Here is a 26,100-nt window from a genome sequence, read left to right as displayed (position 1 = left end):
GATTGGTGAGAGGCCTGGGCAACCGGTGGGTCTCCAATTGGCAGTGGTGCCATCGTCGCCAATGGAACGCTGGTATCCACCAGGGAACGTCCGCCACTGGTGGAGCGTTTGGTTGCAACCGCGCTGCACTGGGCGACCTTCAGTGGGGGTAGAGGGTGTTTCCAGCTAACGAGTCGGCCGAGGACGCACGAGGTTAGCCGAGCGGTCGTTCCAGATGTTGAAGTGCGAGAGAGAGAAGAGAGAAGGTCGTGGTGACGACAGGAGGGGAGTAACTAAGAGCGAGAGAGAGGGAAGAAGGGATGGACGGGACAAAGAGAGAGGGCAGGTTCGTAAACGCCGAAATCGGCCGAGTTGCTCCTCGGCGGGAGCCCAGTGCTGACTCTCAGTCCCGCTGTGAACGCAGCAAGGAACACCACGGATGTTTCACCCTCCCTGTTCGGTGCGTTGGAAACGTTGACGCGAGTCGTGCTCGTCATCGTCAGCGTCAGCGTTCAGCGTTAGCGTCATCGTCAAAGTGGCTAAGACATCGAACCGTAGGTGCTTTTCAGCTACACACGCGATAGACAGTCAGAAGGGTGAAACCGGGGGGAAGAAACGTCCTAGGGGACACCCAGGGTATTGTTTCAAACGCGAACAGACTATCGGATTCGTCGAGTGTTGTCTGAGTTTCGGAGCGCGAACGCGCGTGTAACGATCATTCGGAGCAACGATAGTCGTTTCTCGAACAAAGTGGATCTATCGAGTGTCGTCGATCAAGGAAATCGTACGAACAGATGAACTGTGCAAGGATCGCGAACAACGGAACAGTGAACTCGAGTGTATCAGCATAGACTCAGTGTACTCTTTCCAGTGGATAGCTCAGTGAACGATAATTAGAAAGAAAATTCGAACGAGAGCGAGAAGACAGCTCTCATGTAGCTCTTCAGCGAGACATGAACCCGTCTCAGATTCTCAACTGATAAACATTTAACCGATAACCTCCCGTCGATCACGATGATGAACGCTTTCCTGGACGGCGTGTCCTCGCACCCTCACCACCTGGCCAATCTGGGCATCAAACTGTCGCCGGGCGGTGGTGGAGCCACGGGAGGATCCACGGACACGGGGGCTGGTGTGCAACCCGCGCCGGGCGAAGCTCCGTCACAGCAGCATCATCACTTTCATCCCCAGGGCTATCCGCCTCATCATCCCCATCCGGCTTCCCACATGGCGCCGCACATGGGTCACCATATGAGCCATCACCCCGGTTACGCGGCTCGCGACTTCCTGCTACGCAGAGAGCACGAGTTCAACGCGACCGCGAATCCGACCACCCCCGAAAGCGGTCTAGGACTATTTACTCCGTTGCATCACGACGGGACCGCCGCGACCATGCAACAATTTCCTCATCATCCGAGCCAACATCCCCTCGCGGCCAGTCACTATCCCGGACACTATCCGCAGGACTCGAGGCTGCCCCCGCATCACCAGTACTTGGGCGCACCGCACCTGACCCCTGCGTCGATTCATCATCAACAACACCCGGCCGTCAGTCACCCGAGCCATCATCCTCACGGTGCTTTCTTAAGGTACATGAGGAGCAACGGAAGCGGCGGTGGCGGCACCGCCGGTGTACCCGGCGGTCAACGTCAAGAGATGTCCTGCATGTGGGTTGATCAGGACGCGCCGGGACCCGGAAGGAAGCTGTGCGGCAAACTCTTCAACTCCCTCCACGATATCGTGACGCACCTCACGGTCGAACACGTGGGCGGGCCCGAGTGCACGACGCACGCGTGCTTCTGGCAGGGATGTGCGCGTAACGGCAGGGCCTTCAAGGCCAAGTACAAGCTCGTCAATCACATAAGGGTGCACACCGGCGAGAAACCCTTCCCTTGTCCGTTCCCTGGATGCGGCAAAGTTTTCGCCAGATCCGAGAACCTCAAGATCCACAAGAGAACGCATACCGGTGAGTAGAAACCTTGTTAATCGCTATTTTTATGAAACACCCTTAGAATTTTAGGGGTGAGATATCCGGACTTGAAATTATTCGTTATCTCGCGATAACTTCTCTCGAACAACTGTGTCACGACCCATCTCGAATTCCCATCTCGAACTCTGTCACCGGTTGATCTAAATCAGCTACGCTCGTTTCCACGAACGACGCAGCTTTAATGTCCAGAGAAATCTGGTCGAAACGTTCTCGAAGTAGTTACGGACCAGAAATTTGACCATTAAACCAGGAAGACCGATCGTTTGATTCAAGAATGCTCGTCTATACCGTAGGAGAGGGGGCGAACAAAGAAAAGCAATAATCTTCAGCGAAATCGTCCGATTTCCAGCGAGCTAAGGGTTGCTAGAGATGCATAAATAAACGCGGGGTGGGCAGTTACCGTCGCCTTTTTTTTCCCTTTTTCCCCTCTTCCCCGCTGTTGGTCCGTGTCCTTTCTGGTTTTGGTCCAGCTCGTTTTATCCACGAAACGCCCCCGGCGCCTCGAGTCGTTTCAATATAATCAACCGGCTGTTTACGATGACAAGAATTTTTCGGGGCGCAATTAAGAAATTACCGGGCCATATATCGTGCCGTTTTATGCCCGCGTCCTCGTGGACAATGTATTTACATGCTTCCACATGAACGAACGAGCCGTCTCATTGGTCGGGTCCCGACGGATAGACGCCAGTCGTCCAACCCAGCCAGATCCCTCGACCCGGTTACTGTTACCGAGATTCCTTTTCGGACAGTCACTACTAATTTCACCTTGTAGTTTTATTGTCCGCCGCGGGGAGAAACGTGGCTCGTTACTTCTTCAATTTCTCTCCTCGTTTCCAACTGTATCGCGCAGAATTTCGCAGGGTTTAGAATCGTCTGGTAAAACGGTAGGGACGCATAAATTGATTAATGTCTACATCTGTCGCTGGTCCATCGTTCCACGCTTGCACTAGCTTTAGCAACGTACCAAGGATATTTATTTATTTGTCAGTCTGCTCTAAATAATATTCCTGGCAATTTTTCATCCAGAAAATAGTAAAAATTTACATAATATTTTGGAAGGTTTTGGTTCTTCGCTTACCGTATTGCAAGCGTGAAATTTCCTAGAAGAAAATCATGCTTCACGGGTAGTAATGATCTATGCAATCTCGCCGAGTGAGAATTCAATTAAGAAGCTCGGAAACCCGGTATTATATCCCTGTTGATCGTGTGTTTAAACGCTGCAGCCGGATTCCACGGTGCTTCCGGTCCCACGGATGCAACGCGCGCATCATCAAACACCCCTTGTATCAGGGACAACGCATCGCGCGATGAAATTCTGTTTTCCTTTGGAAATAAGAAACGATTCTTTCTTTCCCTCGTTGATTAGACAAACTCCAGTTTCCTTTGCATTAATCACTGATAAAACCTTGTCATTTTTCCAAGCGTTATTAATAAATATGTTTATCATTGATTAGTGTATTGAAAGGCAAAGTCTCAGGAAATTTCGTTTGATAGCAGAGGCGTCGAGGTAGGCTTCGAAGGGAGAGAAATCAATTAAAATTCATTTAACTGCGTGTCGGTGAACGAGCTAGGCCCTCTTGCAACCCCTTTCGGAATAAATTGGCATTTTCAAAAAACGCTCCACGCACCGCTTCACGCTTTGTCTACGTTCGTTCCCCGTTCACGCGCGTGTACGTTCACGATGCCCCTTTATTGCCACTCCCCTACAACTCTTTCATCCTTCTACCGCGACGGACAATAGCGATTCGACCGGAATTCTTTGTTTTTATCGCGAATACTCGGACAAATATTTTGGCTCGCGCGAATTCACCGGTGTTACGTAACAAACTTCCTGGACAAACGCCACGTTTCATCGATCTTTCCGAGTTATTCGCATCTGACACGCGTGTTCTGACATATTATAAATACCTGAAGTGTTTGTCCAATAAATAATCATGGAAAGCAGAAATTTTCTTAAGAAGAGAATAGAAATAATTAAACTATCACAGACGCAGTCTGCTTCGAACACCGCTAAATCATTGACAATCAACTGCTTGAAACATCCTCGATTTCCCCATCATAAACGGTACAATGATCGTACGGGGGTGCGTTAAAGACCATGAGGGATAAGAAACGTTCCCGTTAATCCGCAGATGCGACCCGGTAGAACGGTGTTAGCCATTAGGCATAAATTGATATGCATTATAAAGAGACGCCCCTCTCCTCTCGATGCGTCGGAGCAAGAAGGATGAGGCTCGGAACAGACAAGGGAGGAGAAGAAAAAAAAAAGAGAGAATAGCGTTGTAACACATCGGAGACGATCTCGCATGTGCACGGTACGAACGGCGACGATTGGTCGGATCGACAATGGTTTCCCCCTGGCTTGTGTGCCATTGGTCAGGATTTACGGAGGGTTAGAAGAGACGCGTAGAATAAGGGGATGATACGGGATGAGTCGACGACGGACGGGGGTTGTCGTGGAATAAGCGTTAAGTAGGGGCGAGCGTGTCGAGAAGCGGCGAGAAAAAGGGGTCGCGCGAGTAAATGGCTTCCACGATGACGAAACCGAACGATTGAAAACTTTCCTTACCATCGGCTATAAATCAGCCATTGGCAATTGATTAACAAAATTTTGTACAAATGAAAATTTTTAATTTTCAAAAATAAAAGCTCCGGATTCTAAGCGCGAAGTTAGGGGTTTTTGATAGTTGAATTTCAATGCCTTCCAAGCCTGAAGGTTTCCGCGGTGAAAACAATTTTCGAGCGATGACAAGACGGAAGAAGAAGAGGAAAGAGTGCGCTGAGATTATCGCAACGACGAGTCGTTGAAATATTTCAGATCGAAAGATCGATCGAACGCGCGCTTCCCGATACGATCGGCAAGTCCGATTCGGAGATGAAACGCGCTCGAAGCGACGGCGAAGCGAGCACTTGAGAATCGATTCTTGCGCTTCAGAACGACGACGGTGATCGATAATCGAACGCTTTTAATTTTTAACAAAATTAAGTAGCATGATTTCGAAACGATTCGATGTATACCGGAGACAGTCTCGATCGTTTCGATCGTGTTTCCTGATTCAACTATGTAAAATGTGGATCTACATCGAACTGTTAGACTCCGAGTTGTTTTCTAGACGAGAATGATCGTGATTTTATGGTAATTACGATATGAATATTTATGAAGTATTTGAGACCGGGAAATTAATTCAAACGAACGATCAAAAGGAAAATTGAATACAATCTAAGGTTTTACTCTGAATTCTAATGTCACAAGCTAATAAATAAGTTTGAAAAATGTCGAGTATTTTCACTTTTAATATTCATAAAGTGCACTAGGTTACGTTCTATAAATAAAATGGGAACCTTAATTTATTCAACAGAATTAATAAGAGCAAAATATAGTTATTTAACGAACCAGTCGAATGCTAATTAACTCCTTGAGTAACTATTATTTCATTGAAAGTGAAACAACTTTTTCACAAGACTATTGGAAGAAAGTGAAAAGAAACTAGATATGAATTGTCACCGCGGGAAACGTCATGGAAAAGCTCGAGGATAAGCCCATGGGTCGATAAGCACGGAGACAGTGGTTCGCGCGCCTGCACCTCGAAAAGCAACCACCAATAAAAAACCACCCTTCAGGTTCCTGTTTATACCGGGGGCCTTTGTCATTCGACCGCCTACACCTTCATCGATCGCCACGACACCGTTCGCTCTCTCATCTTTGACAGAGCGGAACGAGAAACGTGAAACGAGAGATACAGCATGCCGGAAATGCTTTCTTTAGAGCTGTTGTTTGTTGCGAAAACGTGGATCGATTTCAATTCAATATCAATGGTTGCAAAAAAATAAAATATATCATTATTCCTACATATATTCCAAGTTATAAATCTTGCAATGATCAACGCAGAAAAGAAATGAAACAGCGGATCGTCGTTTAAATGGAGAATTTGTAAAGAGAAGTTCATCCGGTACGGTAGCCAGGCATTGATAGTTCGAAGGGTCATTAAAGGAGGATTCATGCTTGGAAATCTACGGTTTGCTGTACCGCGAGGCCCTCGAGGGCCGGCTCGCGTATATTATTTGAAACTGATTTGAAGCTGCTACAAGAGTGGGCAGAGCGGAGCTCGTAGCCGCTGGCACTCTTTCAGAACATCGTAACCGTCCCAAGTCTTTGCCATTCCCGACCATATGGTCAGCTCGGCGAATTACACACCTTCAACCTGTCGATGATCTCGTTCGCGGTTTCAACTTCACGACTCTATTTCTCAGTGTGCAACTTCGAAAGGACGACTTCAGAAACATATGAAACTTCTTTAAAGTGTATGAATTCAATGAAGTCTAAATATTTTACAATTTAGATAATATTTCTGTACATACTACTTTTTCCATGTATAAAATTTGAGTAGGTAATTAATTATAAACTATACCTTTATTATAATTTAACACTTACCTTAAGTTTCCTTTCATATAATCCCAGTGATTTCAGTGTGCAACATCGCGATGATGGCTTGATTACTCTCCAGACGATCGTGTTAGTCGATATAGTTGGATCAGCTGATATCCATCGGAAAGAACTCGCTCCACTTTAATCATCCTGCGAAAGTAAAAGCAAAAGAATCAAGATCACGTTCCACTTGGCATTAATGAACTCGATCCTTCGTACACGGAAGCGAGTATTGATACGTTTAACCCTTTGCACTCGAAGGTATTCTTGCTACAGAGAAGAGCTTTTCAAGCTTCCAAATTTAATTGATACGTCGCGATTGACCCAGCCCTATCGTTCGAAAGCTCGCGTCAAATTTAATGGACAAGCGACGGCCGAACAACGCGACGCGACGCTCTTAAACGACGACGCTCGCGGAATCTACGTTGCGTTATTTCCTAATTTTCCATACACCACCACGATTGATTGGCTTCCATGAAAACACAGAACTGGTTAATTAACCGCACCCTTTCCGCTGCTCAGTCAGCTGAAAAAATAACGAGGCCACGCGCTATCCTCCCTATACAATTATCGATTGATCCACCCACAGAAAATTTCTTCTCCGATGTTTCACGCTGCCAGCATCTTTCAGGTATTAAATATAAAAAAACGTAGGAAATGTTGCATTTGTATTTTTAACTCGTACCAGGGAAATGTGTCAGGGGAACAAATAACGATCCCTTGGGATTTTCACGCTTTAAATATTTTTTACTTTAATATTTTAAGTGATCTTATTTTTAATCGTAGCTTTCATTAAGCTCGCTCTAATAACGCTCGCCAAACGCTTAAACGTTGCGGTAGCTGTGGATGGGTGAACAATGAAAAGACTAATAACGTCGATGGGCGCTCATCGTTTTCCATCGAATTACCCCCGACCGTTTCCGGTTACCACGGATTCCCGAGGCTGGTAGCCGCGTGTCGCGTTAGTTTACAATTAGCGACGCGCGCTTTCGAAGGCTTCTCGTCAAGCTGTAACGTTAATGAGAAACCTGTTTGTCACGTTCACCGTTCCACCAGACGTTCATTCAGCTCCCCGGTCTTTATTCTTCGGCCATCAACGTTTTCTTTCGCTTTCAAAATTATCACCGTCGATGCTTTTCTGCTCTTACGAGTCGCTACCAGTTGTAAATATTCCACAACGCGTTGGTCGTTAATTAAATTCACTTTTGAATCCACTTAAACTTGTCTACTTATGATCCTTACAAATACGTGAATTTCATCGCAATTTTCAGAGATGGTGGTAAATTCAAATCAGTTACTCCTTGTCGAAACACCCTTCGGATTTGAAAGCGCGAAACCCCATATGAAAGTCCAACTGTCGTAACAGTAAACGTTAGCAATCAATCTTTCGAGAGAATCAAAAGGAAGCAAACCCTTTGAAATCCATTTAAACCCCGGAACGAGTGTCGACAGATTTTCGAGCAGAAGCTAGTCTGGCTAGGAAAATATTTGTAACCGATCGCTCGTCTGGATCGTTATTTTGAATTGAGGTCGAGTGGATATTTTTTCGGCACGCGCGCGAAAAAGCAAATTCCTCGGTTTCTTAAACAGTCGTGGAAAAATATCGGAATCGACCGATGGTCGAACAGACTTCCACGAGAATGGTGGATCCTTTTCGCAAATAGAATAACACACGGTCACTCAGCAGCGTTTACTAGTATTTTCGGCAGTGGTACGATCGTAATCCGCTCTCTTGCCAGCCCGAACGATAAAGAAGAAAAAGTTCATCTCCGAACGAGAAGGGAAGTTGGAGTTATTTTCTTGTCGAACGGCCCATCAGACGGAGGATAACCAGAAATGTTTGATTTCTTTTTCCCACTCCTCTTAGTTCCTCGATCTTTGTTGTTTCCACGCTGCACCTACGCATTTACGTCAGCCAACCGAGAAAACTCGCGTGATAACGGATTACGCTTTGCCCTCGCGGCCCGATTTAATCCACTTTCCGGGGAAATTGTAACCGATCCTGGCCGTGTGGTCGACCGATAGAATAACACTCAGTTTCCGGCATGAGTCTTTTCCAGAAACGAACAGACACGTAATTGTTACGGTGTATCCAAAGAGAAGTGGAATTATATTTTGAAATAATAATAAGAGAAAAATGGAAAATTTTCAACTCAAAGGGTTAAAATCATTGGAGATTCAACTAGAATTTTTCTTTAAGATGTGCCATGTTTTATTTGCTTTTTTCAATAATTTTTTATAAAAGGCCAGTTCACATTTTGGAACAATTAATAATCCAATAGTCAAAGGGAAATCGTGTCAAATGAAAATCAATCTCAACCACGAAATAACAAAGCAATAGTTAGTATCCGAGGAAAGAGTTTCTCAGGAGAGGTTGACTGGCCTCTCTTCAGGAGGAGGGAACAATGAGAGGAGCGGGTAACCGAAGACGGGGTAAATCATTCGTTGGGTGGATGGTTGCCACCGGTGGTACGGTAGCCCGTTGGAATAATGCGTATGGCCGGGCGCTAAAGACGACCGCGGCACAATGACGATCATCGAGAAAATATCGAGTGTCCGTAACACTATACTTTTGTGCCGTTTAAATGGCCACGGAGCACCGGGAGTCGCTCGGGGACAACTCGGTAACCGTGTGTTCCACTTGCCTTCGGTAAAGGAAGGAGAGGACGAAGCATGCGGAACGCGCGCTTCTTTCGCGGGTTCCTCAATAGCCGGGGACACCAGATATCCGGATGATCATCGCGTTCCTGTTCGCGCGACAACTCTCAAACTATCGCTCGCCTAGGGGTGAGAAAGAATAGGCGTATCGTTTACGACACCGAGGGAACACGAGAAACGCATCCGTGGTTTTTGGGAATTTTTTTCGACTCTCCGCTGCTACCTCGAAACCCCCGAAATCGGAGTCTCGTTTTGTGCCCTGAGTTTAGAACGGGACTTGGTATAGCGTTCAGAACGTGGGTGCATTTGAGACTTAGACAAATTTTATGCTAGCCATTTGAAATAATATTTCAAACTCTGGTAGTTTCGTGATTATCAGAATACCAATTAAGGAAACACCTATTATCATAAATGTTGTCAATAATCAAGGAAGAGAAACATGTATTTATATACAATGTTTCCATATGGTATCTCTGTCATCATTCTTCGTCGTACACGAAGGTTTCAGTTATTATTCAGCATGTATAGATCCGATTCTGTGAGTGAAATTTGTACTGCTGATATGGAAACGTCGATGAGATGAAAGATGATTTATACGAAGCTCGGATAGATGTCCGATGAAATAAAATAAACGGCTTCGATGTTTGTAAAATAATTCAAAGTCTAGTTAACGTAGATAATACATAGTGGAGGACATGTTATAAATAGACCTCACACGGCTAATTGGTTATCTAGTTAATTACACGAACCTTGACGCGTGCATGTATTTCCAACTCTACTTTCTTGTAACTATCGACCATATAACAAGTGTTACAACAGCATCGATGATATCGAACTAGTTAATTCAATTCAGACGTACCGCGATAAATCTGATATTCTGTTACATCGTCGAATAACATCCATCGATTAAAAGTGTCTATTCATCAAGATCGACGCCCTCGTGTTACTTATCATCGGAGTCAAAGGTGAACGCGAACTGTGTCAGAACGTTTTCCCACAGTTCCTTACCGTCAAACTTCGTCCGGAGACGCGCGCAAGTAAAAGAATACGACAACGAAGAAGAAGAAGAAGAAGAAGAAGAAGAAGAAGAAGAAGAAGAAGAAGAAAGGGTCGAGTGGTTGTCTCCGTGGTCTGGTAGGAAAGGTCGAAAAAGGGGGAGAAATAAATGGAAAAAAAAGAAAATGAAGAAGAACAGAAAAATACAAAATAGAGGGAGAAAAAAAGAAGGAAGGAGGAGAAGAGCGGAGAAAACAAAACGGAATTGCGGCCTAGCTGCGGTGGATGATTTAGGGGGCGAGGGTCGCGGGTCGAGACCGGGCTCTGGAATGCTGGACCCTCTCTTCTCTCCTCTCTTTTTCCATCCTCCAACTCCCTTCGATTTCGCCTCTCGCTCCCTTATTTCCCTCCTTCCCTCCGCGTGCAATCGGACGAGGATAAAATGATAAGCGACGAGGATAACGGATAGAACATTTACATAGGTCGTTAGTGCGTGCACACGCAGAGACGATCTCGCGTCTACTAACCTCTCGACGATCGTTCGTTCGGCACACTTGACGATCGTGAGATCCCGTGTTTACCTCGTGTGTATTGTGTTCGATCGAGATGTCGGCTCGTTCGATATCAACACCATCGGTATCGAAACTCTTGGAAATAACAATTTCGAACTTTCACCGGCAAATTCCGCAAACTATATCGAACGCCTACGCGTTATCGCGATCGATACTCGAACGAGTATCCACGAGAACAGAAATAGTTTCTTAAGGGTTCGAAACGGCTAGAATACTGGGAATACCGAGCGGAGGCACGCGGAGAATGTCACATATCTAGTCCGTAAAGAACACGCTTATCTAGATCGCGGAACGGCTGCGAGTTATTACCAGGGGCTGAATCAATTATGTAAGTAGTCGACACCGGGAGAATAATTTGTCGTCCAAGGAATTACGAGTTCGATTAATTACGCGAAAAGATCTTTGCAACCTCCTCGGGCTTATGTAATCTTTTTAATCGAAGAAACATTCCCTCTGTCTCGTGGGATCCTCGAGGACTGACCTGAAGGGTCTCCCTCAAAAACCGTAGGAATATTATACTGGTCCCGTTCCAAGTCGAGGTCAGATCGTATTATAATTTCGTAACCCGATGCCAAATGCGCCCTCGAACCGAAAAATCATCAGAACCGGTGATGGCACCTTGTAATTTTCGAAACTCTGATACGGTCGAGGGTTAATAGATTGCGTAACTTCTGGGTCGCCACGGCCCGGATTCCTCTAATTTGGATCGCGCGAGGCTTCCGGGTGTAAGCTGCGCACCCTTTTCAAAAGGATTTCTACGAGGAACCTAATGACTCAGTATTAATTAAGAAACTTTGCTTTCTTTTTATCTCGGTTAATAAAATATTTATTAATATTAAAGGTTGCGCAAGTTTGAATAGAAATCTCGTACGCGGAAACGTGGGTAGGTGATCGATCTCGGAAAAATGTTCAGCTGATTCCGCGGTGGAAGCGGTTTCCACGGTGGAAACCGCGGTAGATAACGATCGAGCGAGTTTGTACACGTGTTAAAATCGCGGCGCGCGTTAGCGGTGCGCCCGATTACGTGAATTTATTGCCTGTTGCGGTGCAGCCGGTAGAATGGGTTGTTAGCAAAGCGCAAGGATCACTCGGTGCCACGTATAGATGCCGTAGATTGCGTATTGTTCGCGGCTAATTAGGATGCGCTGCGCGGCAACAAAACGCGCAGGTGAAACGCGAAACACACGTTCAGATCCGCGATCCGACCAGCATCGTCCGTGAAATTCACGGGGGGAAGCGTGAAAGAAACTAGAAAGCTTTTACACCGCTAATTTCGTCCTACGAGAATGAAACGAGATTCGAATCGTTCTCTTTACAAAGTCTTATAGAAACGAAGCTTAACGTTTGTACTTGCCAATTCGATAAAATGGTAATTAAGTTAACGACTACAGATTAGTGTTTACACTTGCAAAACGATGACAATATCCCCGTGACTCTTTGTTCGAGCATTCTTGCAATTCTTGCTCTCGGTGCAGCCGTCGAACGACAACGATCTGACATGGACATCGAAACGCGATGCATTAATCTCCAGGAGGCGAGAGGGCAAAAACGTTTCGAGAGAACATTCAGCGTCGAATAACGAAAATTCTCGATAAATAAAATTCCAGCGTGAAACGATGCCCGAGCACGCCAACGGAGTATCAAGGATAAAAAGCGAATGGAAAGTCCGTTGACGAGATTCAGGTGAAGCTTCCGCGTGCGAGCTTTCTTTGATCGAAGGAAAACAGTTATAACAGATTAGGTCTAATGTAATAGAATTATTTGGTAGAACGCGCAGCTTCTTCCTATCGATTTCTTGTCGCCTCGAATCAACAACCGTGACGAATACACTGGGTATCAGAAAAACTACGTCGAGGTATTTCTATAACCATTTGTCAATCATTTAGAACAGTGATGAGCAACTTTCTTTTTTGCAACGAGTCGAAATTGTATTGGAATAAAAAGAGGAATTTATATAAAAGAAAAGGCCACGAATGGCACAGAAATTTTGTACAAATTCATTTCTACGTTCAACATATTGAATATATGAAAGAATTTCATAAGAAGAAAACAGTCTCGAATTCCTATCTCACGATTTATTACCAAAAATCTAACTGTGATATCATCGGAAAAAGGGAAGGATGGAATAGACAGAAAGAATCCAAATAGATAGATACTACACAAACGGATTCTCATTTACGAGCAGCGTACGGGATTCTTCCTAAATAATTAACAATCAATTAAGCCGGTCTCGGAAGACAAGGCTGAACGAGCCGTGGAGAAATCGAAAACGCCTCTTTCCGCTGGCGGAGACCTGGGACGCGTCTCGTTCCCGTGAAAAAGATGAAAAGTGGGCGAAAAGGGTCGCGGCGAGGAACGAGTCGAATCGAATCGAATCGAATCGAATCGAATCGAGAAAGAGCGGACTTGGCTCGTGTCCGCGTTATATTTACGAACGGTCTCAGCCTCTAATGGTTTCGATGCGCTCGGACGCGCGCGTACCTGTCCGATGCGTGTGCACGCGTGCACGGGCCTATCCTTCACGCGGTTGCTCGCGTGTTCCTCGCGATCGTTCCCGTGTAGGTGTGCGGTTCGCGCGCGTATGCGATGCTGGTCCTATCAGAAGCGGACGTAGGAGGGTGGCGAGGGCCAGGCCACGCACGGCCTGCACACGGGCGTGAATTATGCCTCGCGCGAGATGTCAAATTGCTCGCCATATCGTAAAATATACAACTCCTCGCTCTGTGGGAAACATTATGTTCTCTCCCACTACGCCGACGATCCCCATCGGTCCGATCTTTCCCTCTTCGTTCACCGATTGGACCCCTCGCCCTCTCCGTACGACGACCCTTCCGTGTCTCTCACCCTTAGCGAGGTCGAGGCACGAGCTACGCGATTCGTTGAACAAACGCCGCCTGAGATTGCGTTCGCAACTTGCGACTTGGTTACTGGTTACATTTCTAGGGGGGTTGAAAGGTTGAATCTGAAATTGGGTGCTGAACAAGCGATGGAAGATTCCGCTTAATACTTAATAATATTGCATTTTATGATCAATGATTTCTAATTGTAATACTTCCAGTCATTTGTTATTATTAACTCACCACAATGAGATCAGTTTCACGATCTCTTCTAGTAAGTCGTTTCTATATCGTGTAATTGACACTTCAATCAGTGTTTGTCAATTTAATTACTACTCAATTACATGTTTCTTATTACGATCGAACGTTTCTATAGGGGCTTGAAATTCTCAGCGCTGATTGTACGTCTACGTCTTAATTAAAAAACGAATAACTCGAAACAATCGATCAACGATGCAAGAGTGTCGAACAATAGCCGGTTAATGACTGTACGATAATACAGCTGCAGGCTGCAACGCTTTGGAACGCGATCTGATTTAGCAATCTTTCCACCACGCCCTGTGTCTAATCGCTAGAGCAGCCTCGGCTCTGTTCATTAATAAGCCTAAAACTGGCCCACACAGCTCGTTCCAGTACCGGGCCAGAGTGCCACGTCAACGTTCGAAACGTTCCGAACGTTCGTCCCGCAAACGAAACGGACATACATGTAGCTTCAGACAAACAGAAGGGATAAAGGGGGCTACACAAACGTAGACGAAACTCGCCGTCGACGATGTGTCGGCGCGAAAAAACGTCGAATCATCGACAGTCAATAAATACCGATCGATCTTGCGCCAGCATCTATTAATGACTAAACGTCGGCTAACCAAATTAACCATGACTAAAGTGCGTTTAATTCGGCGTTCCACGATTGATGCCATTGTTTCTGATAGCGGAACATTTTAGAAAATCTTTCCCTCGGTTAATCCCTGCCGTTCGTAAATCAACGAATCCTGCTCGACGCCACGAAAGATACTTGCCGCAAAAGGGAAGAGACGAATCGAAAGTTTTCCGAAGAGATTCGACCTCGATGGGTAACTTTTTCGCGCGTGTGCTTGCTTCATGGTCACGGGGAGAAGGATCTTTCTCGAGGTCGACGGAAAATAACTGTTTTCAACAAGATTCGCGTTTTTCTGCTCTTCGTATACTGTGAATTATAGAAGAGAGAAGAACGCGGACAGAAGGACGCTGAAAGAAATCGGTGATAGAAAAGTTGCAAGTACAAAGCGACACGAGGGGTGGCTAAAGCGATGGCTGTCGAGGGTTAAGAGCGACAGAAGTGGACCTAAGTAGCCGTGTACGCGTACAGCGGCACTCGAAACACAATTCGTTCCGGTTCTCAAAACCTGAAATGCTAATCTGCCGACGTTTTCTTTTCACCAGAATTCCTCCCTCTCTCTGTTCAGCCTCGGTGAAAAGTTTCTCGATCGGCGTGCAAGCTTTTCGCCGGCTCGAATCGAGAACGGGAAAAGTTCTTTTTTCGGAAAAACTCTTCGATCCTCGACAATAGAGGTTCTAACAAGCGTTCTGTCTTCGTCTGTGTCGTTCCTACCTAATCGTCTCCCTTTATTTCCTTGCTTGGCCGCTGGCTCTGCTGGCGTTTAGCACCGGTGCACAAAGATGCAACAAAGCGGGCAAAGTTCACCGGCTCGCCAGCCCTCTTTCGTTTCCCTTTAAAGGGAGAGGAAGGAGAAGCGAGCCTCGAGCAAATCTGTTTGCTGTTTTCTTCGTGGCCCGTGCAAAAGTTGACGAGACTTTCAGTGGCTCTCTGTTGAATAGGGGGATAAGGGCGCGCACCTACTTTGCTCCTCAATGCGTACCGTCGAGAGCCCTCGAGCGTGTTGCTCGTTGTTTGCGTACCTGCGTGTCGAGGGCTACACGCTTCTTCGATATTGGCGTTCGAGCCGCTTGCTAACCGTTTACCATCGGATCTACGGTCAGATGAATCCATCCGACACAGAGGAACCAAGGTCTGGATTACCATACGGGAACGTTCGACTTTCAGGCTACAGGATGTACCATAATACGTAGACCTGATCTTAAATCGCATAGATAATTAACAAATTTCAAGCACCCCGAATTTAATCGATTAATTTCTAATCAAATACCTACGTGTTATGGTATAAATGATATATAAGATTCCCTAAGAAAAATCATCAGAAATCAGAGGGAATCGACGAGCAGCCAATCGAAAGGATGCCCCTCGGTGTCTGTTTCAAGGTATCGCTCTACCGTGAACAAGAGCCTACCCTTCCAGCGAAGATATTCAATTATGGTAGATCGGTGCAAAGATACGCGACGCCGTGACAACTATATACGCGCGGGTCAGTGTCCAAAAAAATGCCACCTTCCACGAATAAATAACGCGCGGTTTGCATACCAGGGGGAGGAGCCTCCCTTCTAACCCAGGGCCGTACAGTAGTAGCGAGGAAAATACTTTGTCCAGAAATAAGGAACCACCTTCTTCCTGCATCACGATCCATCGTTCACCAGTCGTTCCACCCGCTTCCTACCTGAAAATTCCTATCCAAGTATCAATTTCCGTGTGATCGAGTTTCTGGCAAGGTTGCACGAACGCTGAAATCCGAAAATTCGTCTGTTTTCACGCGAGTGAATCAACGTGTGGTCCTAGGCGTGCACCACCGACCCTGGTAACTTTAGATGGGCAGCGGCATACCGTGGCCCATGGCGCCCCTATCTTTTATGCCGGCAGTTTCTGAAAATCTCCCAGTTTGATCTGACTCCCAGCTAGAGAGACGAACACGGGGCTACGAACGGAGGAAACGGGATAGAAGAAGATGGCCGGTTTGGAAGGAAAGATTAGTTGCCAGCGACAGCAGCAACCGCAGCGGCAGCAACACGTGTGCTACGTGGCCTGAGTTTACATAAACACGTATAAACGTCGTGTAAACCGGCGCGAGAGAAAGAGAGAGAATTCCTTCGAGCGTGTGAGAGAGCAACGGTAGCATCCCGACTCAGATAACGGGCAAGGATATACGACTCTAAACTGCACCTACGTGCAGGACACTGGGCTACCGAATTTTTCAGAAATCAAGATTCCTTGGCGATTTTTCGGAACAGGACCACCGAGCCCCTGGAAACCGGACTCGTCGGATATCGTAGAAAATAGTACAGAATTTAGAAAACGACAATGAAGAATTTAAAATAGACAAAATAATAGGCTTTACGGTGCCTGGCAAAGGGCGAAGAATCAAGGATGGAGCATCCTTGGCTTGGAAACGCTTCCGCCGTTGTGAATCGGCAAACGAGGAAGGAAAGTCGAGGGCCCGAGGGGGAAAAAGCACGAGGCGGGTGAAAAAAAAGAACCGCAAATCCGTGGGTAAACGTAACTACCGGTTGATGCGCCGATCATTCCGCCATGTTGGCTTTGAAAGGGAGAGCGCCATCGGCAGATGTTTCTTTTCGGTGGTAATTCGAGTGTTTGCCCGTTCTCTCCTATTCTCTTTCACCGCGCGCACCGATTCCATAGTATCGTATTTTCGAGACACGGAACACCTCGTCATGATACATTGCACCAGGAACCTCTGCTAGACAATCGAAACACCAGCCTTAGATCTTGTCGGGATAAGGTGAAAGATGATTTTCGCGAAATGGAGTCGAAGGCAAGATTCTTTGTTGCCCGATTCGATTTCCAATCGCATTTCCCATCATCTTTACTAGATCAATTTGAAAAATTGCAGAAGGTGACACGCGTTGAAGAACAAAGAGAACGCGAAGGTTCGTCGGATGCAAATGCGGCGTAAAGCCGGTCTGGCGAAACATTAAGAGTCGTGACGCAATGAATCGCGCGTACCAGACACTTCCATTTTCGGGTTGGGGGATGATGATTATCCGTTCACGATCTGGCCGGTCGACTGGCCGATTCTAATTCCAGTCGGAAGGTTCTCGTGCAGCTTTCATTAAATCGCGACGTTCACGTTTCGATCCCGCTTTTATCCCGCCACGGAAAGCTCATCGATCATAAGCGCGCCGGTGCTCGCGCGATCGTCCGATCTACACTCTCTTTCCCTCTCTCTATCTCTGCTTCGATCTCGACTTTTGCCACGAGGACAAAAATCAGCGTCGTTGCAGCCGGAAGGTAGAAGAAAGCAAGCGAGCAAGGAAGAAAAAGAAGAAGAAGAAGAAGACGAAGGACGTAGAGGTCGCTGCAATCAATTTACAAAACGCGTTACCTCCCCGTGTCTTATCTAGATCCAATATCTCACCGGTCCTAATCCGTGGCAAGATCGATCTCTCGTCGACTTTTCGGATCTTATCGACGCAAAGAATCGGAGACGAGTAACCGGCACGAGGATGATTTCTCGGTTTTCACTAATGCCGAACGTATAACAAGAAAATTATCCACACGAGAACGTTTCGATAATAGAGGGGTCGGTGGCGAAGGTTGAAGAGAGAGGTTGGTCAGGTTTTCAATGAGCACGGAGGGGTGGTTTTCTGCTACGCTTCGCAACAATGTACGATGGTCTAGGACCTGGTGTCCTCGTCGGGCATAATGGTCGCGAAAAATCATCCATTATCCTTCGATGGAAGAAGAGAGGATAGCTTGAAAACGGAACAATGGTGTACGCCCATATATCACTCCGGAGATTTTCCGAAAACTGCAGTTCAATGAGTCTCCTACTAAGAAGCATTCAAGGAAAGATGGAATTCTAGATTGCCTTTATACACCGGCCTTCTTCAAGGTGCGAACCTTGCCGACGAAAGCCTCTGTGCTCGAGACCTAGCCAAGACGGAAGTGTATCGGTCATAAATCTTCCTGGGCTCTGTATTATACGCGATGAAGGACGAAACTGAATCGACGATACTGTTTTCTTATTGTTAGAAAATCATTTTTTTAATAAAAATTAATTTTTAATTGAAATTTTTCGAAACAAAGGATTCCTTACTTTCCTTATCGTTATTTTTCTGATTCATTCGTCGTCGTATTAATTATCGAGAAGGTATGATCTAGATTAAGGTGAATCGTGAATCTCGATACACGTAGGAAATGCACACGCGTCTCTGTGTTCGATCCCAGGCCGTAGCCAAAACGATTATAATAACTATTTTATCCGACGCGGATCTGGGCCATTGTGCCTCCCCATTCTGAAAGTCATAACACCGTGCCTACACTGCCCTTCGGGAACTGCTCTTTCGGGAGGCTCCCTTTTTGCCTGCACCACTCTACTCTATAACCCGCTGCACCATGAATCTCGAGTTTGTGTGTACGTGTTTGCGTCCCTTTATCCGTGTGCGTTCAAGTTTCTCTTCCTTCCACTACAATGAGCTTCGAATGCTTTCTCTGTAACCCTGTGTCTACGTTTGATAACTTTGTATCAATTTAGTAGGCGGACCGATTATGGAGTAAACGATGAATATAATTCTCAAATTATTTCTGTTAAAAATTTTGTACCAAAGGGTTAATCCCATTTAGTAATAAATATATAAATAATAATCGAAATGTTATCTATTAGTAATTGAATGATTAATTGAACCTAAACGTTCGAAGAATTCGAAACTTCTCATCTAATTATTTACGACGATAAACATTTGCGACGGTCCCTGTACGAAGTGTGAGAAGACGAGTCTTTACTCCGTCGCAGCCGTCGCACAATGAGGATTTACGTAGAAATGTTCGAGCATGCCCGTACACTTCCATGCGAGCATCCAGTCCTCTCCCTTCGAAGAAGAATCCTGTCGCTTACACAGGTAAAGGTAGACAAGCATCCACGGTATATCGCGCGTGTATCCCCGAAGACTCTTCTCATTGGACGAGGCACGCACACGCGTGTACGAGCGAGCACACGACCAACGGGGGCAATATTTCACGGCATATTGTTGCCATCTGCACACGCAACCCTGCGCTCACGACAGAATGCACGACGTAGGAGAGACGCGAGCTTTTATTTATCTGCTATTTATTTGCCAACGTGCTCGCTACCGAAGCCGTCCCGGCGGGCTCGCAGCCCTGCCGGGGACAGATTTGAAAAGTTATTAATCGTCCCGTTTTTGGAAGGACCGCGAGAGAGCAACAACACTCCGGTTAGAACGTTTCCATCTCTGTCCTTTTGTACCAGCCATGGGATAACCAGGCGTCGCGTCCTGTCGTTCCGTTGCCACCTCGACGGAACCCTCGTTTCGATTGGTTACAGAGGGGTTCCTCGAGGAGGTGCGAATCGGTAGGTGGAGACCCGAACGATTCAACTTGAATCGAATGGAATCAGACGATCGGTCCTCGCGACACGTGCAACATCTGAATCAAAGATTCTTCGGTTGGTCCAACAAACGCGCGGATTATTGCTTTTTAATTTATAGAAACACTGTGATTTGTCGATTTAAATTATTACGATGGTCATGTTGAAAATATTTAAATAATCTGTTCGTGTTTTGATCGTCTCGTCGATTAATTGTATTTTATTATACGTTGGCAAGACAACCGAAACAGCAACACGTTTGAAATGTGAAAAGTCATAGCTAGCAAGTAGAAATTGATTCAAAGATGACAAATGGTGGCGGTTTAAATTAGACCAAAGTTTCGCGCGAACCGTCCGGTCTAATCTCTCGAAGGTGTTATAAATGAAACTTTCTCGATACGGTCGGTGATTGCGGTACGCCGAGCACGCGTGTCTGTGGCAAATCGCAAATGAAACAGTGAAATCGCGACGGTGGTGGCGAGCCGAGAGGGAAGTTGAAGCATAGTCATGTGAAACGTCAGATAAGGCGGCGACACCAGCCGTGCGCGTACCCGCTATCTTTCCAGCTTCATAAATATTTAAGACGGCTCCTTATGACGGTGCTGCCATAAGTACCCGCACTCCACGTCCGAGCGATTTAAATATAATCTGTGTCGCGGTGATACGTCACTGGTACATGGCAATGTTATCGCGCTTTTCACACGTGAGATGAATAACGACGCCGGCCGACGCGACGCGGTGCGCGAAAACTTACCACGCTTCTTTGCCGTTTCCTAGTCGAGCCGCTGTCGACTTTCCACGCGATACCACCTATCGCGTTTATTACCCTGACCAACCCTTCTCTGCATGAAAAAATACGCTTTACTAACGAGCTTCTAAATTGCAAATGATTTAGAAAAAAAAAGAGAAAGAAAAAGAGGAAGAAAACGTAGAATCACCCTAGCTTTCGCGTAACAATGGACGGATTTGTATTGTGGAATAAAATGTTGGATATAAAAAGAAATAAAGAGATCAGATAAAAAAAGAATACGTGGTTCCTGGTTTTTACGTTTTACTAAAGGGAATCTCAGATTGAAACATTTTCCCTTTTCCCTATTTCGTACAGCGTCTGAACGACGCACGAGGGAGGACGAAGTTGGCCACCATTTTCCCCATAAAAAATCCGCCAAGTTTGCGCTTCCTGTTCGCGCGTCTCCACGCTTCTCTCGGATAGAGCGGCAGGAGGAAGTCCCGGAAAAGGGAGTCCATGGGCGAGGGGTAGGAGAGCTGGTGTGAGCCGACGGTAAAATATATTCCAGTCAACTTCCGGTGGAAATAAATAAGAGAGTCACGCCACACGGTCTTCGTTGCGCCCCGACGACGGCGGCCATTCGTGTGCAGGGGAGCTTATCTCTCGATATCGCTCTGCTTCTCGCCCCAGGCCGAAGAGGAGCCGGAGAATGTTCCACCGTTGCTCATCAAGATATCCGCGAAATCATGATGAAACGCTTCGCGATACGACGTAATCGCTTTCGACCCGCTACCATACACCGCCATTGCCCGCGAGCTTTTCCTCTTTGCCCTGAAGAAAATACTTTTCCTCTTCTTTTCGTGCAACCCCGACGCCATTCCTCGGATAATACTTCGTTTCGCGTGATATTTTATACAGGAACAGGTGTAAAAATTGTATTGCAACGTAGGTATTTGCGTTTTCGAAAAGAAGATCATCTGCGTGCAGTAATAACGATCAACCGATGAACGATCGTTTCTGGTGGCTACGAACCGGCTTTCAATTATCGCCTCCCGACACGCGCGAACAGAGTTCACAGGCTCAATTACAAAGTCATTAATTCCCGTCTTCTTTTTCCAGGAGAGAAACCGTTCAAGTGCGAATACTCCGGCTGCGAGAGGCGGTTCGCGAACAGCAGCGATCGCAAGAAGCACAGTCACGTCCACACGTCCGACAAGCCTTACAATTGTCGAGTTTCCGGCTGCGACAAGTCCTACACCCATCCTAGCTCGTTGCGCAAGCATATGAAGGTACGTGTGCAATCTATGACATTTCGACCGCGATTTGCTCCGACATCGGTACAGTTATATGTCTACGTTTTCATCTTTCGTTTCCCCTAGCAATTTACAATGAAAATGTAGAGACACTTTTGTCTAAGTTGAAAAAATTTCTTCTCAAACTAATAAAGAACCCATCGAGTGACTTTACTTTCGAAAGTAAGAATTTCTTAGCTTCTCAAATCGTAAAGTGCTTTCCAATTTCCTTTTGCTGTATTATCCACAAAATTAACATACTGCTACCGACTTAAATGTTAAGAACTGAAATTCATTACTCTAGTGTCAGCCTATTTATACTTAGAAACTCGACTCTCTTTCGTCCGAATTTACATAACGAACCAGTAAATTGCCTTGTTCCTCGCATTTTCTCGCGATCGCGGATCGTTGCATACGATTGTTGGAATAAAACCGAGAACGTATCAAGGTGTATCGTTTCACGCTAGGCAAACGTTAGTGGACACGAGGCGAGGCAAAAAGAAAACGTCTATGAAAAGAGAGGCTGCCGTCTATCCGGGCGCAAAGTTCATGCACGAACGGCCACGGAATCTTAATAGGAAATTATCTGTGGCACAGAAAAATAGAGAGACGGCAAGGGAGGTAGAACCGTCGAAAAGGCAACTGCCGAGATACGTGCGCGATAGGTTCCTCGGATAGGAACGAGAGCCTTTCGTTTCTCCACGCTTTTCGCCGGCCGTGATTCGCGGAAGGCAGTCGTCGAGATTTGCTCACTGAATTATGAACGAAGAAGGACTGGGTGCTAGAGAAAGAGCGAGAGAACGAAAGAGAAGGAAAAGGGGAAACTTTCGAGCCTTCATCTCCCGTCTCCCTGATCCCGGTTTCTTCGGTTCACCCAAATTCTTTTTGCTCACGATTCTCGTTGATCTTCGAAGCGATAAGTTACGACGATCAAATACAACTAGCCGCGTTTCTCTTTCGTCTCTGGGTCATCTTCGTTTCAAGCTTGCAAATATACCATACCAATCACTTTTGTTCAAACTAGACTCTGGTAAGGGTGTTCCGAAGATGCGCTACCCTTACGACTTGTTTAACCGTTTCTACCCCTCCGGAGGGGGACAGGCATATAAGCAGCAGGCCTAGTAAATTTCCCGCAAGTATCTAACGTTAGGCTCCGCCTCTTGTTCCAGGTGCACGGCATGACCCTGGGCGAGGGCAAGATAGGAGGGGGCTACGAGAGCGAGGGTGAAGAGAGCAGCAGCAGCGGGGGTAGCTTGTCCGTGACCGGGCACACCGAGTCTCCTCAGCCGCCTCCGGTTGTCCCGACAACCACCACGACCAACCCACCGTCGAGTCATCCTTCGACCAGAGGCCCGGAATTGACGGAATGGTACGTCTGTCAGCCGCCAACCGTTGGTCCTCAGCACAGTCCTCTGCCAGGACCTCCGCCACCCCATCACCTTGGCCCGCACCATTTCAACCCGCTGATGCATCACCAAGCGACTGCCTACTAGTTCATGTCTCGAATCGAGCGAACGGCTAACCTTTCGGCAGATCGATCTTACTTCGACGTGCAAGTGTTTCACGTTCGAACTTGCGGTGGATGAACCTGGACAATCCGACGATAACTCCGGACGAAGAAACGGGTCGAAGGAACGTTCCGAGGAATTGGGAGACATTGGTGATTTTTCGAGATTGTGACAGTGCCTCGTTTCATTGGATAACGGTGAAATGATACGTGGAATTCTTGATTCTACTTGAATGAAACCTTGGACGACTCTCGAGCTATCAGTCGGACGAATCTTCTAGTTTACCATCGACGAAGGTACAGTACCCCGGAAGTTCATTATGGGCACCCAATGTTTTATACAAGTTTCAATTTTCTTCTCTCTTCTGCGATCTTGATTATTAATCGTGGTTTCGGTATATTCGACGCGAAGACTTGTTAAGATTTCCGAATGCTTTGAATAAGGATATTTTGTCCTTCTCAATATTTTCTTGAGAAAGTAAGTGTCAAACGGGGGTGTCCATGATAGAGGGATGGGATACTGTATAATCGCGACCAAAGTTTCGAACGAACTCAACTATCGTTAGTATTTATTTTCTCTGGATTCGCGATGGTGATTGTTGTTAAGTCCGTAAAGGGAAGAGCTGTATCTAATGTTTAGCAAGCGACTTCTACGATAGATGTAAAATAAATAACGATAGTTCGGTCTATCGCGAACCAAAAAGAAAGTTACCTCTATCCGAGCGGCGAGGTGCGAGGACTGTAAATACTATTAACGTAAATCAACGTGGACGCTGAAGAATATAGGCGAAGATCTGACGCGTGGTCGGGCACGAAAAATCGTGTCCCGACGATTTGTTTCGTAGCGTTACGAATGAAAACGAAGCAAACAATTCATCGGATCCGGATTCACGTGACTCTCGCCGAGTTCGTGCCTCTCGGATTATCAATTCTCTAAGCGAGACAACGCTTCTACGAGTCCTGGCTTGTAATCGTTCCTTCGAAGCACGACCAATCGTTAGTGTTTCTCGTGAACCCGAGCCTAATTGAGCTAAATAAAAAAAAAAAAAAACGAAGAGAGAAAACAAGAAATTAGCGTAGGCGTGCTTGAAAATAAACAATGTAACGAGAATAAAAGGCGTCGATTGTAAATAATATCGTTATAAGTTAGTCGTCGAACGAGAAGCGAAGAAGAGTAAGCGGAGACAGCGAGACGAGGTGTGTTACATGTTGTAAAATATGTACTAGGATTTTTATTATGTGTGATATCCTGTAAATATAAAGAGCTAGGCCGCGACTAAGCGATTCTAACATTATTTGTAATAATTATTATTTTTCGTTGTGTATATGCTTAGGTTGGCGGAGGAGAGAGCGCTCTCGATCATCGACCATACCTGTATCATATTATATTTGTTTTGCAAAGATCTAAAATATATTGATGATGCGATATATTAGAAGATTGTTTATAAATAATTCATTTCTATTATCCCTACATTTGTTAAAAAAAAAAAAAAATATTTCCGAAAAAGGTGATAATCAACCTCTGATATAATTAGCAAGGATCCTTATAGAAATTCATGAGGATAAATTTTCAAATGCTTTAAAATCCTCGCAGTTTTCTTCTTCTTCTCACAGAGAAATTCATAAATATGCGATTGTAGAGTCATATAATTGATTATTGAAAAGTCGCCCGAACGATGACAATGCTACACGGGAAGGACCCACCTGGACCCAGGACGACCTTTTTCGTATCGCGGAGGCGGTGGATACTTTATACTTGTATTGTAACGAAATTTATGAACGATCGAGATAATAAAATGGTCGGAGGAATCCGCTTGGCTCGCAAGTTTCGGGTGAATATCGACCGACTAAGCATCCACCTTGATCTCCGTTCCGAGATTACGTCGTATCAATAAATAATAACTTTAACGCGAAGAAATTAACGTTCCTTCTACCGCGTTGTCTATACCTGCTGCCTTTACCGGAGAATTTTTACTGCTCGAAACTTGCGACGCGAGATCATTTCCGAGCTCGCGAATAAATTAGTCAATTAATCCGAGTTAACCAGCAAATGTGATCAGAATAAAAAGTACGTAATCGATGAAAATCGTTAGCCCAAATATTTGATCGTTTAATTACTTCGATGTTTAATTAATCGTCGCGAATAAAGAAGAAGAATTCGAAAAACGTAAGGAACACACGTACGATCGCGAAGGCTCCGAGATTCCTAGGCAAGATTATAAAAACAGTTTCCCCGCGGGATTATAAATATCGCAGGGAGGGTCCTTATTAAGAACTGGCCCCCGACGCGACGTTCGAACGCGGAACGCACCGTTGCGGCGCGGCGCGGCGCGTATTGACCGGGTCGAAAAATAAAAAAATACTAAAAAATCGAGCAAGAAAGAGAAGGAGTAGCTCGTATACGCGTGTGTGTATTCATAGAGGATAGCGTGTTCGACTTGGCATGGCGCCACGATGCGTCTAGGCACCTACACCAGACGAAGAGGTAAAAGAGTTAAAGGTGGAGGAGATAGGATCGGGATATCGTGGAGGATGCCTGGGCCATTTTATTGCTCGATAAGCAGATGAATTCGTCAGATAATTTCTGGCCCGGATGCAGATGATTTTATTAGCTGAACACACCGAGCCGAAGGGAATTTTTCGAGCTGGAGAACGATTGAGATGACACGACCCATGGACGAGATCTCGTCGGATAAAAGAACGCGTAGATATCTCTCGGGTGTCTTTGCATCGCCTCGTTTGATCGATGGATTTTCCTACCTTTTTTCGGCCCACCTCTTCGTCTTCGTCTTCGTCTACCGATGCGTCTGACATTTGGTGAACAGCTAATGCGATTTCTTTCCAACACCAAAAGCAAAGCAAAAGAAGCCTATTTGGAGA

General features: G+C 45.9%; 1 protein-coding gene and 1 long non-coding RNA gene across 2 annotated transcripts in view; one reads left to right on the top strand and one right to left on the bottom strand.

The window, feature by feature from the left end:
• The window catches only part of LOC123987865, a 90,803-nt gene extending 84,280 nt beyond the window's left edge, over positions 1-6,523 (bottom strand). The window contains exon 1 of the long non-coding RNA XR_006829506.1: positions 6,402-6,523. This is a non-coding gene — a long non-coding RNA (uncharacterized LOC123987865). The remainder of the gene's footprint in view (positions 1-6,401) is intronic.
• Positions 371-24,608, top strand: LOC114871965 (zinc finger protein ZIC 4-like). Its single transcript, XM_029178626.2, has 3 exons — positions 371-1,945; positions 21,541-21,710; positions 22,883-24,608. Exons 1-3 carry the CDS (start codon positions 994-996, stop codon positions 23,204-23,206), a joined length of 1,446 nt encoding a protein of 481 aa, XP_029034459.1. The 5' UTR covers positions 371-993; the 3' UTR covers positions 23,207-24,608.
• Positions 24,609-26,100: the final 1,492 nt, after the last annotated feature.

Source organism: Osmia bicornis, chromosome 6 (genome assembly GCF_907164935.1).
Source record: "Osmia bicornis bicornis chromosome 6, iOsmBic2.1, whole genome shotgun sequence".
NCBI classification, from domain to species: Eukaryota; Metazoa; Arthropoda; class Insecta; order Hymenoptera; family Megachilidae; genus Osmia; species Osmia bicornis.
Note: the sequence above shows the minus strand (reverse complement) of the source record. Positions and strands in the feature narration are given on the sequence as shown.